The sequence below is a fragment of the Schistocerca serialis genome, chromosome 4, assembly GCF_023864345.2.
Source record: "Schistocerca serialis cubense isolate TAMUIC-IGC-003099 chromosome 4, iqSchSeri2.2, whole genome shotgun sequence".
NCBI lineage: Eukaryota > Metazoa > Arthropoda > Insecta > Orthoptera > Acrididae > Schistocerca > Schistocerca serialis.
In genome coordinates, this window is record NC_064641.1 from 259,929,720 (window position 1) to 259,947,371 (window position 17,652).

Here is a 17,652-nt window from a genome sequence, read left to right on the forward strand (position 1 = left end):
ATTCCACTTGCACTGTGCGTTGAATGTGTGTGTGTGTGTGTGTGGTGGGGGGGAGGGGGGGGGCGGAGAGGGGGGGGGGTGCAGTGCCCCATTACATATTCGTTATTTCTAAATAACATTACTTCTGGAGGGCATTGCACAGGCAAGCATACATAATTGTGAAGGTATACTTCTCATTAAAATAATATAAAAATATAAAGTATGTAAAAATATAAATCACACTGTTGTTAGTTCATTTGGCCATTTTAATTCCTGTCTGTATTTTATGTAAAATTATCTCAATGGAGCAAATGACATATCTCCATGTTAATGATACCAGGGTTAAAGCTTGTGCCAAATGAGAAACAATTATCGCCACCACCAAACACTAGAAATCTTGAATCCTCTATCAATTCTGATGTATGGTTGTGTAACATTATTGGCCTGTCTGGATCCTGGTTCTGTGGAGAAAATAAACAAAAATGAAATAAAATAATCACAGTAAACTTTCAGCTTTACTTATTAATCTACAACAGACATCAGCTTTACTTATTAATCTACAACAGACATCATAACATTCCAAAAGAATGCAAAAATAGAAAAAGAGTGATGAATGCACCATCTCTCCTGTACCAAAAGTGTAACTTATTCTGTTCAGGAGTATGAGAATTAAACACACAATCAGTGAGACTATAGCAAAGATATTTCTTCATTATTTATGCCTAATAGAACAATTATTGTAGAGAGAATTGTAGAAAGGAAGGTCAGAGTTAATGCCCTATCAATATGAGGTCATTACACAGGACAAGGTTGGATACGACCAAGAATGGGGAAGAAACAAAACAGTTCACTATAGGACTAGATTTCATAAGCTCTGTCCACAAAGACGTTTGTTACTTTGCAAAAACAATTTCCCATAAATGTCTAGTGGAACTGAAAACTGTTTTGAGATTGAGAACTACTTCATGTGAAATCTCATTAATTGGAGGGATTACATATATTTATAGCCACATTTCACAAGCCATTAAGCAAATAAGCTACATGCCACGAATGTAGAGACCCACGACTTCAAGAATTCCACTTGAGAGCTTCCAGAGAACTTAAATATTCCCAAGTACACTGTTGGTGATGTTATCATGTGTTGAAATTTGAAAATAGACTGCTATATGGTGAGTACCAATCTTTTTTATAATACTGCCGTTATTTCCTCCTGGATTTTCCATTTAAAAATTAGCTACTGATCCCTTTGAACTCTGAAGCTTGTTAAGCAATCCAGACATCAGACACAGCTGTTACCTATTACAGAGGACTTTCATCTGCAATCAAGTCATTGATAAAGCAATCTATCAAGATCAACAGGCCTCAGTTTTCAAAACCATGGTCCCTCAGGAGCCTCTAATCATAAATGTCTTTCTGATAGTATTTAGACTGCTACAGATAATATTGTCCTGGGTCTGAGCAGTGTTGTAACAAGGTTTTATGGGTGACCAGCCATGATACACAATGCAGGCAGAACTCAGCTGGACATGTGTGGACCTGACAGATGTGTGAAAAACAAGGAAGGAAGAAAGGATGATTAGGGTTTAAGATCATATTGTTGATAATGTCATATCCTGACAAATAGGATTTACTTGTATGGCAGTCGAAAGTCATTGGTGGAATATAAATAACTCAACAAGCAAAGGTAACAGCTCACATATAGTTGAGGCACCAAGACGTCAACAGGTACATAAATAAGACTGAGAACATCACTACCTTCTGGAAAAATCCTTATTGATGCCAAAAAAGTATGTGCGTCCACCCCCCCCCCCCACCCCCCTCCACACACACACACACACACACACACACACACACACACACACACACACATCTGTATGGCTACATTGCCCTATTATCTTGAGAATGTAGCCATACAGACGTATGCCTGTGGTTGTAAGTATGAGTGAGGACTTACTTGCGTGTACTTTGGTAATGCTGAAAGTCAGTCAGAATGAACAGACAGTACGTGCAGGTCTCACACAGAGTGTAAATGATTTGTATTGGCACAATAATGCTCCTGGACATTAAGCAAGGACTACTACAATGTGGTCTAATGAAAATTAGGTAGATTTGCTGCTATTGCCAGCTCAAACACCTGAATGAATCCCATAAAACATCCTTGAGATGATTTGAGCCTGTCTGTGTGCCACATCAATTCGCTTCAAAAATTAGACACCACCACACTGAAAAAAAAAACCATCTTCTTTGTATCAGTACTGAAGAGTAAAGCCCAACAGCAGTAGAAGGAGGCATACATGCTACTAGTTCCATGACTGGTACACACAGAATCGATGTCAGTTGTTGTCCATAAGCTTTTGGCCCCACAGTGCACGTACATACTGTATTAACATGTCCTCCACAATATATTGCTCAAAACAAAAATACTTTGGCAAATACTGTATCTAATTTAGTAGTCTTTTCTCTGTAATATAGTCCCCAAAACAAAAATACTAAAGATTTCCTGTAAAAAAAATAAAAAAAAAAAATATGTGGTAAATCCCTTATCTTCATCACATGAACTAGCCTTCTGTCACTTCATATGGTAGGGGTAAGTCTGTAGCAGAATATAAATAATTGAAGGAGTGAAGCTAACAATGCACTGTATAGTTGAGACACTGAGTGGTCAATTGGCAAATATATATAAGGAAAATTTTGCTAAGCTTTTGGACCAGTCCTTCCTCAGAGCTAACAAAATACTTATACAATATAATAGAGGGAAACATTCCACGTGGGAAAAATTATATATATAAAAAAAGATGAGGTGACTTACCGAACGAAAGCGCTGGCAGGTCGATAGACACACAAACAAACACAAACATACACACAAAATTCAAGCTTTCGCAACAAACTGTTGCCTCATCAGGAAAGAGGGAAGGAGAGGGGAAGACGAAAGGAAGTGGGTTTTAAGGGAGAGGGTAAGGAGTCATTCCAATCCCGGGAGCGGAAAGACTTACCTTAGGGGGGAAAAAAGGGCAGGTATACACTCGCACACACGCACATATCCATCCACACATCATTTTTCTTCGTGGCAAAGTGATACTTCCAGCAGAGAGTACGAGTGTAGGACAGTAAATCTTTGACGAGGGCTGTTTGGTTGAATCTGGGAGTGGGGCTGAAGGTGAGGCCTTTGGATACGACAGAGGTTTCGGATTGGGAGAGAGGTTTGGAGGAAAGGTTAACTACTGAATTAGGGTTTTGTGGTTCCAGATTGTGTTGATCGGAATTTTGAGGTTTTGGAGGGAGTGGAGCTGGAAGTGGGAGATTGAGTAGATGGGAGAGACTGGGTTTGTGTGCAATGAGAGGAGGTCGAGGTTTGCTGGAAAGGTTGTGAAGGGTGAGTGAGTTGCCTTTCCGGAGGTGGGAAACCAGGAGATTGGATAGTTTTTTGAGGTGGAGGGTGGCATGCTGTTCTAATTTACGGTTGGCCTGTAGGAGGATGGTCTGAACAGACGGTGTGGATGTGGGAGAGGAAAGATTAAGGACTTTTATTAAGGATAGGAGTTGACGGGTGTGTTCATTGGCTGAGTTGATGTGTAGGTGAAGGATTAGGTGGGTGAGGGCAATGGATTGTTCAGTTTGGAACTGGTATAAGGACTGATGGAAGGAAGGGTTGCAGCCAGAGATGGGAACTTTAAGTGTGAGGCCTTTGGGGGTGATGCCAAATGTCAGACAAGCCTGAGAAAATAGAATATGGGAGCGTAATCTGGCTAGGGCGAAGGCATGTTTGCGGAGGGAATGTATATAAAACTTAAAGGGGTCGTTGTGGGGCTGTTGTGAGGGAGACATGGTATTAGAAGGTGGAAAGTGTAACATGAGGTGAAATGAAAATGAAAATAAAAATATATGGGGAGAGATAAAGGTGAACCGGAAAGTAACTGGAGATCTGGAATGAAAAAAGGCGAAAAGGTGTTGGTTACAGCTGGGCTATGTTGGACTTGGGTTGGTAGACAACGATGTGCACAAAGGTTAGGTGGTTGTGTTGCCGCCAAATCACGTTAAAGGACGGAGAAATTCGGGAAAATTTCGAAAAAACTGCGTGTAGTATATTAAAAGGAGTGGTATTGTGGTGGCAGATTATGAAAATGAGGCTAACAATTGTCTGACGAAGAAATAATGACGTTAAAACCTGTGGGAAGCGGCTAAAAATTATAAGTGATGTGGGAAAAACGGAAATGGAAATAAAGCAAAAGTTATTAGAACTGGCCGAAATGGTTGCTTAAAAGGTGAAAGGAGCTGTTTGTGAACTAGAAACGGTGGATATTATAGCGGCGGTAGTGCTGAAAGCGGCAAAAAAATTTTTTTGGTTATGGTTTGGAAGTGGGTTACGTATTATTTAGTATATATAGGCGGGATAAAATAGTATAGCAGATTACGGTAAAAAGGAGAAGGTGAATACAAAGTGAAACTACTGGCAAAAACAGAAAGAGGAAAATAAGACGACAGAAAAGATTTCGAAATGCAACAGTGACAATAACAAACGTAATTGTTGGATTCAAATTAATGATATCAATATAATAGAGGGAAACATTCCACGTGGGAAAAATTATATATATAAAAAAAGATGAGGTGACTTACCGAACGAAAGCGCTGGCAGGTCGATAGACACACAAACAAACACAAACATACACACAAAATTCAAGCTTTCGCAACAAACTGTTGCCTCATCAGGAAAGAGGGAAGGAGAGGGGAAGACGAAAGGAAGTGGGTTTTAAGGGAGAGGGTAAGGAGTCATTCTAATCCCGGGAGCGGAAAGACTTACCTTAGGGGGAAAAAAGGACAGGTATACACTCGCACACACGCACATATCCATCCACACATCAATTGTGTGGATGGATATGTGCGTGTGTGCGAGTGTATACCTGTCCTTTTTTCCCCCTAAGGTAAGTCTTTCCGCTCCCGGGATTGGAATGACTCCTTACCCTCTCCCTTAAAACCCACTTCCTTTCGTCTTCCCCTCTCCTTCCCTCTTTCCTGATGAGGCAACAGTTTGTTGCGAAAGCTTGAATTTTGTGTGTATGTTTGTGTGTCTATCGACCTGCCAGCGCTTTCGTTCGGTAAGTCACCTCATCTTTTTTTATATATATAAAATACTTATACACATATTCATACACATACACAGCTATACTGTGCCAACTGGCTACAATATGCCAGCATTGGAGCCAGTGCCAGTACAAGTACCTGGATGGGAAAAACTCAGCAACATTCTCAAATTTCAATAAAATCACAGAAACATCAAAGTTGCACAGAAGTTTGTTTTTATTTAAATGGGGATTAGTTTTGGAATTTTGTCCATCATCTAGCCATCCATGTAAGTCCTATCGTAACACCATAATGTGCATATGCTGGCCATCTCATTTGTATGAGTGGCTAATTTCATGATACTATATGCATATGACAACCCAGTGCTGCATGCAGCAAAATAAAACATTCTCAAACCTGTTTATGTGCCTATTTCCAACTCAATACCTCAATTATATAGTGAGTTGGTATCTTTATTTACTTTTTCCCAACAAGATTTTTCCACTATCGTACTGGTGAAATACTGTAAATTCTGTGCTTTTAGTATGTTTGTAGCAATACAGACCATAGCATATTTTCCAGTAATGTTAAGGCAATGAGCTAAACATCTGAAACCTAGGTTTCAAAAATAAATAATTTGCAAAGAAAATGGTGAAAAGATGTTTTTTCTATTTATTTTTTCATTCTGTAATTTTACAAATAGTCTATTTAAGATGACTTGCAAACATTAGATATTTGACTACAACAATGGTACACCAAAGAGGTATACAGAGTAATATTCGCACCAAACATTAATCTTTCTTTTTCTCTTCCTCTTTCTCTCCTTATGAACTTTTGTATCAATAAATGCATCAATAATGAGCATAAAAACTCAGTAATAAATTTACTCACTGGTAAGGCATATTCGTAGCATTTTCTTTCCAGTAAATTGATAACACACACTCCAGGTTGATGGGTCGTATGTGTGTTAACCCCTCCAAGCAATATAAGAAACTTGTTATCACTAGTTACTGCTGATGTGTGACTGTATCGTGGTAACATTTGTGGTCCTTTTACATGTACCTATGAAAAGAAGAGTTTCCACTACATTAATGAGCACAGTTTTCTATATAATAACAATCCTGAACAACTGTCTGCTAAATTCCATGCAATGTAAAATTATTTTGAACACCATTTTTCTAAAATAAAAAAAGGAAATATATCTACTGATGCTTACATTTTATTCATTTCTATGTAGCAGAATTTTTTACACTTGTGATCACTGTCAACAAGTTACTAAAATATTATTTGGCAGTGGAATTAATTGTGATGAATATGGAGATGGACTCATGTTCTTCAAGTGTACAAAGGATAACAAATGAAAAATGATGCACAATGTTAACATGTAGAAATAAGGTTCATCAGAAGATTGGTATCTGCCACTTTATGTCTCTGTTTTATACTTCCAAATATTTACACAATTCTGCAATACCTTAGCATTGCCCAGTAGCCTTTTGAATGATTAAGTATATAGGAGTGTTAGCTACAGACTTAAACACTATGTTGGTTTCTATAAAAATGAAAGAGCTTCTGTTGGACATCAATGCCCATGAAAACAAGATATTCAGTTTGACTTTCTGGTCCAGATCTCAGAAGAGCTCACGGTGTCAATCTGTTGTAAAGGCCATTCCAGCAAAGTAGTTCTTTCCTACATTTAGGAAGTAATGTCAAGCTGAATGTAAACCATTTGCTGTCTTATTCTCTCCATAATTTCAAGCTATGGAAAAAGATACTGTCACTAGCAGTTTGACACCAGGCATCTTAGTTGTCTCATTTGCAACAGCACAGCGTATGAATATAAGAGATCTGAGTTCAAGCCCTAGTTCAATGCACAGTTTTTACTAGTCATTATCATTTATTTCATTGGGAACACTATAAAAGCTTCAGGTGATATTTCTCTTCCATGGAGTTAAGGGGACAGCAAAATAAAAAGAAATACCTCCAAATCAGAAAAAAAACAGATGGTCAAGTCACTCTAAATTCTTGGGTCATTCAACTGCAAATATAATTAGTTAATTAGTTAAGGAAGAGCAACTACAATGAAAGAGCACAATAGCTAAATTTACAATCCTCTAAATTTAACAAAATGTCAAAGAAGGGAATAAGAACTTCATATAATGTGACGAATAACAGAGACATCAGTTGAAAGTAACAGGCAAATGCAACAGTTAGAATGATATCAAAATTGTGTATAAAATTTACAAGGAAGCATGAAAACAGATAGTAATCAAAGCAACAGTAAGGAAGATAGAAGAGGAGGAGGAAGAGGAGGAGGAGAAGATGAGTGTTTAATGTCCCATCAACAACAAGTTTATTAGAGACAATGAGACCATTAGAGAAGGAGCAGAAATTCAGATTAGGAAAGGGTTGAGAAGGAAGGAGGCCATGTCCTTTCAAAGTTACCATCCTGGCACTTGCCTTTTGAGATTCATGAAAGTCAAGGAAAAGCTAAATCGGGATAGCCGGACGCGGATTTGAACCATGGTGCTGCCGGATGAGAGTCCAGTGTGCTAACTAATCACTGCACTACCCGGCTCAGTAAAGAGAGAACAAGAACAAGTAGAGGGAAAGCAAAACACAGACACTGAATACAGTACTAACAGAACAGTTGGAAACATAAGGAAGGATAGTGCAACAGTGGAAGTTGATGTACGATAAGAGGAAGAATGAAAACCAAATTTCATGACAGGCCATATGTTACCTTTTGTTATCATCATGTCACTTTTCTCTTCTTCAGTCATGTTTTGTTCAAATAATTTCCTGTGATAATAAACCTTTCTGCTGTTTGAAACATAAATAAACAAGCATTTATTCTTTTCTGATACATTTCCTACACTTAAGGCACATACCATGATTACATCAAATCTAAATTCTTATTCATGTTACATTTTGCTTAACTTCATTAATCAATGCATACTTTCCAGATCACTGGTGATAACAGAATAATTAGTTTCTGAGACAACATTTTACTTAAGAAATATTTACAGTTTATGAGTTGTGTAAATCATGCGTACAACAAAATTCAACCCCATTAATAATTGTCTGTTTTTTGGATTTACACACTTCATTTGAAAGCTTTCAGTCCCCTCTTTCATACAAATACTTTCCTTTTTCAAAAAATTTAGTATTTCAAAATTTATTTTCATTCAAATTATCATATTCCAGAATGTTTCAGTCTGAAAATGTAACCCTTTCAAAATTTCAGTGTTATTCTCTTACAGTACTGGTTTTTCTGATTTAAAAAAATGCGTTCCCAGAATCACATGTTAGTTTGTGAAATATTTCAACTATAATTCTTGGCTGGCTTTGGAAACCCTAGTGTACATAAAAACGTCCACCTCGTAAGATAGCACCTACATTTTTTCCCATTTTTAGATTTTACAGCTTACAGTTAAGCGATATTATTTCACTGTATAATGTGTGTACTTATGACCTATTTTTCCTGTCTATTTTATTAGTGAAATAATTACTGACTTTGCTACAATTTTGCAAAAACACTCCTATGCATATCCTTAAATATATGTCATGTATCAAGCCACAATAAGTTAGCAGTTAAAATTCATAGAGCAATGTTACTATGTTAGTATCTGTTACTCATTAAGCCACTTGTCATTTACGTAGCCTACCAATCCGTGTTGCTAAATCTATATAACACATTACAAACCAATCACTATGTGTTTAAGAACAATAAATGTGTGTGAAATGAAATGTAAACTTGACAATGTTATTTAAAGCACCTGATAATTATCAGGAAGATAGCTATTACAGAAGGCCTACAAGCATTATGGGGCATCTACACAATCTAAACAAAGGTTGGTATGCCATCATGATATACGTTTAAATTCTATTTAAGAACATGCAAGAGTTTCCTCTCATTTCTCTTCACACAATATTCTATTTCAATAATAACAGATTTTGGCCTATAATCAACCAAAATGAGGATAAATTTGTATAGCAAAAAGCAAGATCAGAACAGAACAGCAATAATTTAGGACCAAGAAAATCACAGGGGTCCTATGTAACATTTTTCAACCATAGGGAATGTTGGTGTAGGATAATAATGAATCAAACATGGGAGTGGTAACATTGCATCACAGGAAATAAGAACTCAAATCAGAAAAGGAAACATCAGTTATAATGACAGTTAATTAAAAAATATAGAACAGATATGTAGAATATGTACAAAAAAAAAAAAAAAGAAACACACTGTCTTGGAGATTATGTGATTGATTTATGTTCTTTCATTTTTTACATTTTTTCTTGATAAAAGCACATGAGTGTTTCACAATGCTGTAACCAGTTTCAACTGGCCATCAGTGATCTTCAGACTACAAGCACATACTAAACAACAGTACTGTCAACACTGTAGTGGAAACTACTTGTAGCTAGTCTGAATATGACCAATGGCTGGTTGAAAAAGGTTATGTCATTGTGAAATGGTCACATCAAAAAATATATAAACAATAAAAGATGTGTAGAATCACACCGAATAAGTTGTGCTCCACAGCCTTTTTAAATGACAGAACTATCTATAACTACCATAAAGAAGCTAGAATTGTTATTATGCTGCAGCTAGTTTCAGCAGTCTCTCATCATCTGACAGACTTAAGAATTGTAAAGTGGCGTGCACCACATGGCCACAATTTTAAAATATGCCACATATCCCAGCACTAAACACTGTAATAGAAAGAACTAGTACAATGTAAATAAATTAGAAGTAAGGTAACAACTCACTAAACAGCAGAGGTATTGTCTGAATTCAGCATGTAATCCAACTCGAAAAATATGAAGCAAAGTTTCTAGTCTTTTTTATGTTGTTACCCTTATCTTAAATTATCAATACTGAATACACCGAAGTGCCACAGAAACTGGTATAGGCATGCATATTCAAATACAGAGAAATGTAAACAGGCAGAATATGGCGTTGCTGTCGGCAACACCCATTTATGACAACAAGTGCCAGGTGCGATTGTTATATTGGTTACTGCTGCTACAATTGCAGTTTATCAAGATTTAATGAGTCTGAACATGGTGTTATACTCAGCGCACAAGCAATGGGGCTCAGCATCTCAGAGGTAGCAATGAAGTGGGGATTTTCCTGTATGACCATTCCACGGGAGTACTGTGAATATCAAGAATTTGGTAAAACATCAAATTCTGACATCACTGCAGCTGGAAAAAGATCCTGCAAGAATTGGACTGACAATGACTGAAGACATTGTTCAACTTAACAGAAGTGCAACCCTTCTGCAAATTGCTGCAGATTTCAATGCTGACCCATCAACATGTGTCAGCATATGAACCATTCAACGAAACATCATTGATATGGGTGGCTCCATAAGTGTGTGGGGTGTGTGCAGTTGGAGTGATATGGGACCCCTGATATGTCTAGATATGACTCTGACAGGTGACACTCACCTAAGTGTCCTGTTTGATCACCTGTATCCATTCATGTCCACTGTGCATTCCAACAGACTTGGGCAATTCCAGCAGGACAGTGCGACACCCCACACATCCAGAATTGCTATAAAGTGGCTCGAGGAACACTCTTCTGAGTTAAACATTTCTGCTGGCCACTCCCCAGACATGAACATTACTGAGCATATCTGGGATGCCTTGCAACATGCTGTTCAAAAAAGATCTCCACCCCCTCTCACTCTTACGGGTTTATAGACAGCCCTGAATGATTCATGGTATTAATTTCCTCCAGCACTACTCCAGACATTAGTCGAATCCATGCCACATCATGTTGCAGCACTTCTGTGTGCTCGCGGGGGCCCTACACGATATTAAGCATGTGTGCCAGTTTCTTTGGCTCTTCAGTGTATATACATACAAGGTGTACAACTTTGCTTCTGCTGATTTTCCCCTAACATTTGAGGCTTTAAAGAAACAAATTGGTTACACATGTATCATTCAAAGCATTTTCCATCACTGGCCACTACTTTCTCCTATCTTTTGGGCAGTGTATGAATCCCGCATCGAAAAAATTGTTCATCTTTTGAAGCAATTCATGAATCGATCCAATTTGCGACTTCTTCATCATGAGATCGGAAGTGTTGGTCAGCCAGGCCATGCGATATTGATCTAAACAGGTGATAGTCAGAGGGAGCAATGTCTGGAGAATACGGCGGGTGGGGTAGGACTTCCCATTTTAACATTTCCAAGTACGTTTTGACCTCTTTTTGCAATATGGGGTTGAGTGCTGTCATGCTTCAAAATCACTTTATCGTGCCTCTCGCTGTGTTGCGGCCATTTGTCTTTTAATGGTCTGCTCAAACACATTAATTACATTTGATAATGAGCACCTGTGATTGTTTCACTTGGTTTTAACACCTCATAGTACACAACGCCGAGCTGGTTCCACTTAATGCAGAGCGTGATCTTGGAGCCGTGAATATTCGGTTTGGCCATTGGCGTGGAAGCATGGCCAGGATATCCCAATGATTTTTGCATTTAGGGTTATCGCAATGAACCCATTTTTCGTCCCCGGTCACAATGTGATGCAGAAACCCCTTCCATTTTTGCCTCTAAACCAGCTGTTCACAAACAAACAAACGCCATTCAATGTCTCTTGGTTTCAGCTCACATGGGACCCAAGTTCCCTCTTTCTGCATCATGCCCATGGCCTTGAGATGTTTTGAAATGGCTTGCTGTGTCACACCCACTAATCGTGCCAATTCTTCTTGAGTTTGACGCGAGTCTTCACTCAGCAATGTCTCCAATTCTGCATCTTCGAAAACATTCTCTCTTCCACCACTATGGCCAGCCGTTCTACAACATTAAAATCACTGTTCTTAAAGTGTTGAAACCACTCACGACATGTTCTTTCACTAATAGCATCCTTACCATATGTACTTGAGAGCATTTGATGAGACTCAACCGCTGTTTTCTTCATACTGAAACAAAACAGTAACACCTTCCGCAAATGACAAGAATTAGGCTCGTAAACTGACATTTTCAATCAGGAACAGCTTTGTGATGCAGATGCAAATCGACTAATGTTTGAATGAGGATATGTTGACCGAGGTCCAACCTAACTGCCTGACGTCTGCGATCTGTTTCTTTCGACTGCTACTTACCGCTGTCGCCACCTAACGGCAAACGGTGAAAGGAAAGTTGTACACCTTATAATATAATTCAAAATTATGGATCTGTGATATACACCATTCTTGAGTCTGCCAGATGATGACACTGACATACTGCTGAACCTAGTTGCAGAACAACAAAGTTTTTAGCTACTTTATCGTGGTAATGCACGACACTCTCATGAGTAAGAATCACTGATTGACCGGTTCCACTTAACATCTCACTACAGAAAGATTGTGACAGCAAAGTTGCAAATGTGGAGATGCATGTGTTTCCTGTTAACATTTCCCATGGAATAGTTTTCCCTCATACAAACTCAGGGAGTTAGTACAATAAAAAGCTGCCACTAAGACTGAAACGAAAGAAATGAAATTTTAGTCAAAGAGAGGCAGCTTGTAAGTGATTAGAGAGACAGAAGACCAAAAAATGATAAATGTAAACTTATTAAGATGCTAGTGCACTGGAGCACAGACATGGTGGCACTTATTATTATGCAAATTTAAAGAAAAATTTTCAGAAGGTGAAAAAGAAGGGTGTGCTGAAATTGTTAACTGACAAAACATTAAGGTGAAGAATGACTTTATCAAAGCATCTGACCAAACATTAAGATCGCTGAGTTCTGTTACTTATATTGGTTGTCATGCCATATCACAAGATGATGATAAGACTTCTCAAAGTGTGCTAGGGGCTGATATCTAACACAGAATTCCCTCTTCATATGTAGGCATGTCACAATGAATTACATATTTATATTTATTGCACACATGAAAAGAAAACTGCACATAAAAATTGAAACAAAAAACATTAGTTTCTGCTAAGTATTAATACAATCACTGGCCTATAAGATTAAAATTAAGAACCAATACTGGTGGTTACTTTTGTAATCAAATAGCAACCAGATGCTAGAGGGAAGCAACTGAGGAAGTTCCACAGACTTCTTACATAGATATTAATACATAAATAAATAAAAATAAAAAATAACATTAATAAATAAAAATAAAAAGACTGGGTGCGGTGGTGGAATGACAGCTGTGTAGTGCTGGTAATATTGTTACATTCCATCCTGGATTTTCCACTGTTTGAAATAATAATAAAAATAAACAAACCTCTTTCCAGGAGCCCTCTTCAGTATCATATATCCACATGTCCCTTAGTGGCTGCAAGATCTCATTCAGACCCCCAGTGATTATCAATGAACATCTCATTAGAGCTACTGCACTATGAGAAAACCGGGCAAATGGCCAGTTTTTACTCACGTTGCTAATCTGGCTGAATATCCTTTGCTGAATACTTAGTTGCCACAAATCATTCAGGACCTACAAGAAATTGATAAATCAGCCTATTTTATTAGTGAACACCCTGAAAATAGTTCTAAAACAATGTATCCATTCATTGTCATAGTCTCTTACACACAAAAATAGCTTGAGGATTTGAATTAAACATTCAGATCTCTAAATACAAAATTCAGCTACTAAGCTAAAGCCTTAGTAACCTTGTAATGAAAAAGAGAATGGTTGTTGTACAAGGATACTAATCACTATCTTTAAATATGAAGAATTGTAAAGTTATTTTTATAAGCTGGAATACATAATATCGCTAATGCAAAGGATCAGACAGGTAATTTGTTCTTAATGAATAAATAACACATACACTCAAGACCAAACAACATGGAGTAAAATACTGAAGACTGAAATATAAATCACTTAAATTCTGGATGAACAAAAAAATAATTTCAGAAATGAAAACCACCCACTGCATTGAAGAAGTCTTGAGCAGGACATTAGCATGGAAACAAGATGATGATAATGAGGAAGAGGAGGAGGAGGAGGAGTGAATTGTGTTTTATTTATCTCATGATGTACATTTGCAATTCATTTGGTTTGCATACAGGAGACATGTCAAAAATTTATAATATAGTTACAATCATTTTTCACTAATAAATAACAGCACTACAATAAATAATAACACTGTAATGATATTTCTTGGAATATGTAACACATTGTATAAAGCTCAAATTTCCATTTTGTCCCCCATGAATTCATCCACTGGGTAATAACATTTCAGTGTCAGTATTTCATATAGTTTTCTTTTAAGTGGATCTAAAGTCATCTGCATCAACTTGTTCCATTTTAATTTATTACAAATTTTCATTCCATGTATTGAGGTCCTGGGGCATAAAGTCTGAGGCAGTGGGTGGGGAGCATAAAATTTTCTTTCTTTCTAGTATCATGCTAGTGGACAAAATGGTTTCCCTCAAATAATTCATGTCTGGTGTACAAAAAGATAATAATCTCCTATATGTATAGGGATGGCAGAGTTAATATTTTAAGTTTTCTAAATAATGGAGTTCATGAATAGTAGTTCACATACTGAACTTGCATTCGTCAGAACAGAAAACATGCACATGATCACTCATTCATTCTCTCCCCCTTTCTTCCTATACTGTCATGTAACTAAGTTCAAGTAGTCTCAGATACAGTATGTGAGTAAATGTAAAAATGGTAAATGGTAATGAGAAGTAAGCGCTAGGAATGGAAGGGGATAGGGAGTGAAAAGGTGAGAAGAGGGAAGGGTCAGAGACAGGTTAGGGTTCAGAGGCCAAAGGATATGTTGGAAGAACAGTTCTCAACTAAACAGTTCAGAAAAGATAGTGTTTCTAGAAAAAGCTCTAGATGGCAAGGGTTTTGAAGCAGAGGAAAAGGAAGACCAAAGTAATGTCTCATCAATGATGAGATCATGAAAGATAGAGCACAAGATCAGTTTGAGGAAGGAAATTGGCTCTATCCTTTTCAAAGGAACCATTCTGCCATTTGTGGTAAGCAGTTTAGGAAAACTACGGAAAACCTAAAACTATCAATAACTGGTTGGTCCACATCTGACGTTTATGCAACCTGTTATTCAACTTGGCATTGATTGACAGAGATGTTGGATGTCCTCCTGAGGGATATTGTGCCAAATTCTGTCCAATTGGTGCATCAGACCATCAGAAATGTGAGCTGGTTGGAGGGCCTTGCCCATAATGCTCCAAAATTTTCAGTTGGGGAGAGATCTGGCAACCTTGATGGCAAAGGTAGGGTTTGGAAAGCATGAAGACAAGCAGTAGAAACTCTCACCATGTGTGGGCAGGAATTATCTTGCTGAATTGTAAGCTCAGGATGACTTGCCATGAAGGGCAACAAAACAGGGTGTTCAAATGGCTCTGAGCACTATGGGACTTAACATCTGAGGTCATCAGTCCCCTAGAACTTAGAACTACTTAAACCTAACTGACCTAAGGACATCACACACATCCATGCCCAAGGCAGGATTCAAACCTGCGACCATAGCAGTCGCGCAGTTCCGGACTGAAGCGCCTAGAACTGCTCGGCCACCGTGGCCAGCTAAAACAGGGTGTAGAATATCATCAACATACCACTGCATTATAAGAATGCTGCAGATGACAACTGAATGAGTCTTGCTATGAAACAAAATAACATCCCAGACCATCACTCCTGGTTGTCAGGCCGTATGGCAAGCGACCGTCAGGTTTGTATCCCGTCACTGTCCGGGGCATCTCCAGACATGTCTTCGCTAGTCCTCGGGGCTCAGTTCAAGGCAGGACTCACCACTGAAGACAATTCCAGTCAATGAGATTCCTGGCCTAATGTGCCCAACACCACTGCAAACTGGCTTGGTGTTGTTCAGAGGTCAATAGTAGTCAGAGTAAGAGGTGCCATGAGCCCAGAGCCCTGTCTGTTAGCTATTACTAATAGTTTTTGGGTCATTGAAACACTAGTTGCACATTGGAGTGATGGTAAGGATGTATCTGGGGCACTGAGTGTCTCTCTTGATGACTGCTCAGTCCTCATGTTCTGTTGTCTCTCTAGGTCGACCACTTCCTTCTCGGTGCATGTTCAGCCATGGTTCAACCATTCCTGCCAACATCATTAAATAGTGGCAGTGCTGCTATTCAAATGTCAAGTTATTCACTGATTACTCCAACTGGCTTTTTTGATTTCAACTACATGTCCTTTCTCAAATGCTGACATCAGCATATATTTTTCACATGCCTGTCTGTGAGGCATAGTTACTGTCCAACTCAGTACACAGAATGAAATCCACAAAGACTTTATGTTCTGGCATTGACAAGTCCGCTGTTTACTATCCTTGCCAGCTGCACAGTGAAACTGTGCTGTGATGTCACACATTCATCCATCAGTCGTCAAAGATTACCATCTTGCATGTTCTGTTGACATCTGTATGTAACGTCAATTTGTGACCAATTTGTATAATTCCTTCATAGTACAGCCTTCTTTTAAGAGTGTATTTTGTTGCAAATTACACAACTGTAGAAAGCATTAACTTACTATCCAAGTTATTCTGAATTGCTTTCTGAAGACATACTTGAAGCAGATGTTTAGGATATCAGTTCATAGTGACATTGAATTCCTGCGTGGATCTCTGTTTGTGCACTGTTAAGAGTGAGTGAAGTGGTCTGGAGATTGCTTGGAAAACTTCCTGGACATGATGTAATATGCTTCACAATGAAATTATGGAACTGAACAATGTGAGATTTAAGATGTAGCTACTCAAACACTTTTGTTTGTTGCCTTTCTAAAAGTATTCAAAATTTTCGACATTGTGTGTAATTTCACAAATTCATGAATAATTTCAGACACTAAAAGTAACATGAACCGCATGTCTTCATCTTTCTTATGATTCAATGTTAGATGGCCTGTAAAATTTTGCTTTAAGAGTTTTAATAAGGTCATCTGTTTCTATAGGTTCCTTCATACATTTCTTATTTTTATTATGCTTAGGACCCACACACTCTTTGATCCCTTTGACTTGTGATGTGCTATGCTGAGGATCATCCTCAATCTCCAGTCCAATGCTGTCAACTGTACCTTTGAAGTATCAAGACATCATGAATTCTCTAACAAAACATTGTTCCCCCCCCCCCCCCCCAGAAGCTTCCAAACCAAACTGGTCTCTCTCTCTTTATCTCTTTTCTTTTTGCAATTCTTTGGTGTAAGAATCCCTTAATCTTTTCCACTTTCTTTGAAAAAAAAATTAAAAATATCTAGTAAATGTAAACTCTGTACAACAACAGACTTGGAAAAGCAACAGAAATGATTCTTGTGTGTCACTCATATTTCTTGTTTTCAGGTATTTTGGGGCTGCAAATACAATGATGGAACTTCAGCTACAATATCAAGCTGCCCTATCAATTCTTCAACAAAGTTAGCAAGTTTACTTTCTTTTGCTTGGATGTATCAACAAAATTCAATGATCTTGCTTTTCAGTGAGCTATCTCGTTTAATCCAAATGTATTTACGTTCTATAACAACTTACCTACATCATCATCATCATCATCATCATGAACTGGTTTACTCACTGCCAAGCGTCATGACCTCATTTCTTCACTCAGTTCTTAAGTAAATGAATCGACAACTAGATGTCTCCATCCACAGTGATCTTCAGTTCTTCTTAATATAATGTGAAGAG

General features: G+C 38.0%; 1 protein-coding gene across 4 annotated transcripts in view; it reads right to left on the reverse strand.

Moving 5' to 3' along the window:
* Positions 1–148: 148 nt before the first annotated feature.
* The window catches only part of LOC126473906 (tRNA wybutosine-synthesizing protein 4-like), a 68,785-nt gene continuing 51,281 nt past the window's right edge, over positions 149–17,652 (reverse strand). For 2 of the 4 annotated variants that reach the window (XM_050101249.1, XM_050101251.1), the window contains exons 7-9: positions 13,272–13,481; positions 5,929–6,099; positions 154–440 (exon numbers count right to left, since the gene is read on the reverse strand). In XM_050101249.1, coding sequence (XP_049957206.1) covers positions 279–440; positions 5,929–6,099; positions 13,272–13,481 — 543 coding nt within the window. In that variant the 3' untranslated portion in view covers positions 154–278. Of the gene's footprint in view, positions 441–5,928; positions 6,100–13,271; positions 13,482–17,652 lie in introns of all 4 variants that reach the window. The other 2 variants (XM_050101253.1, XM_050101250.1) reach the window with 2 other exon arrangements.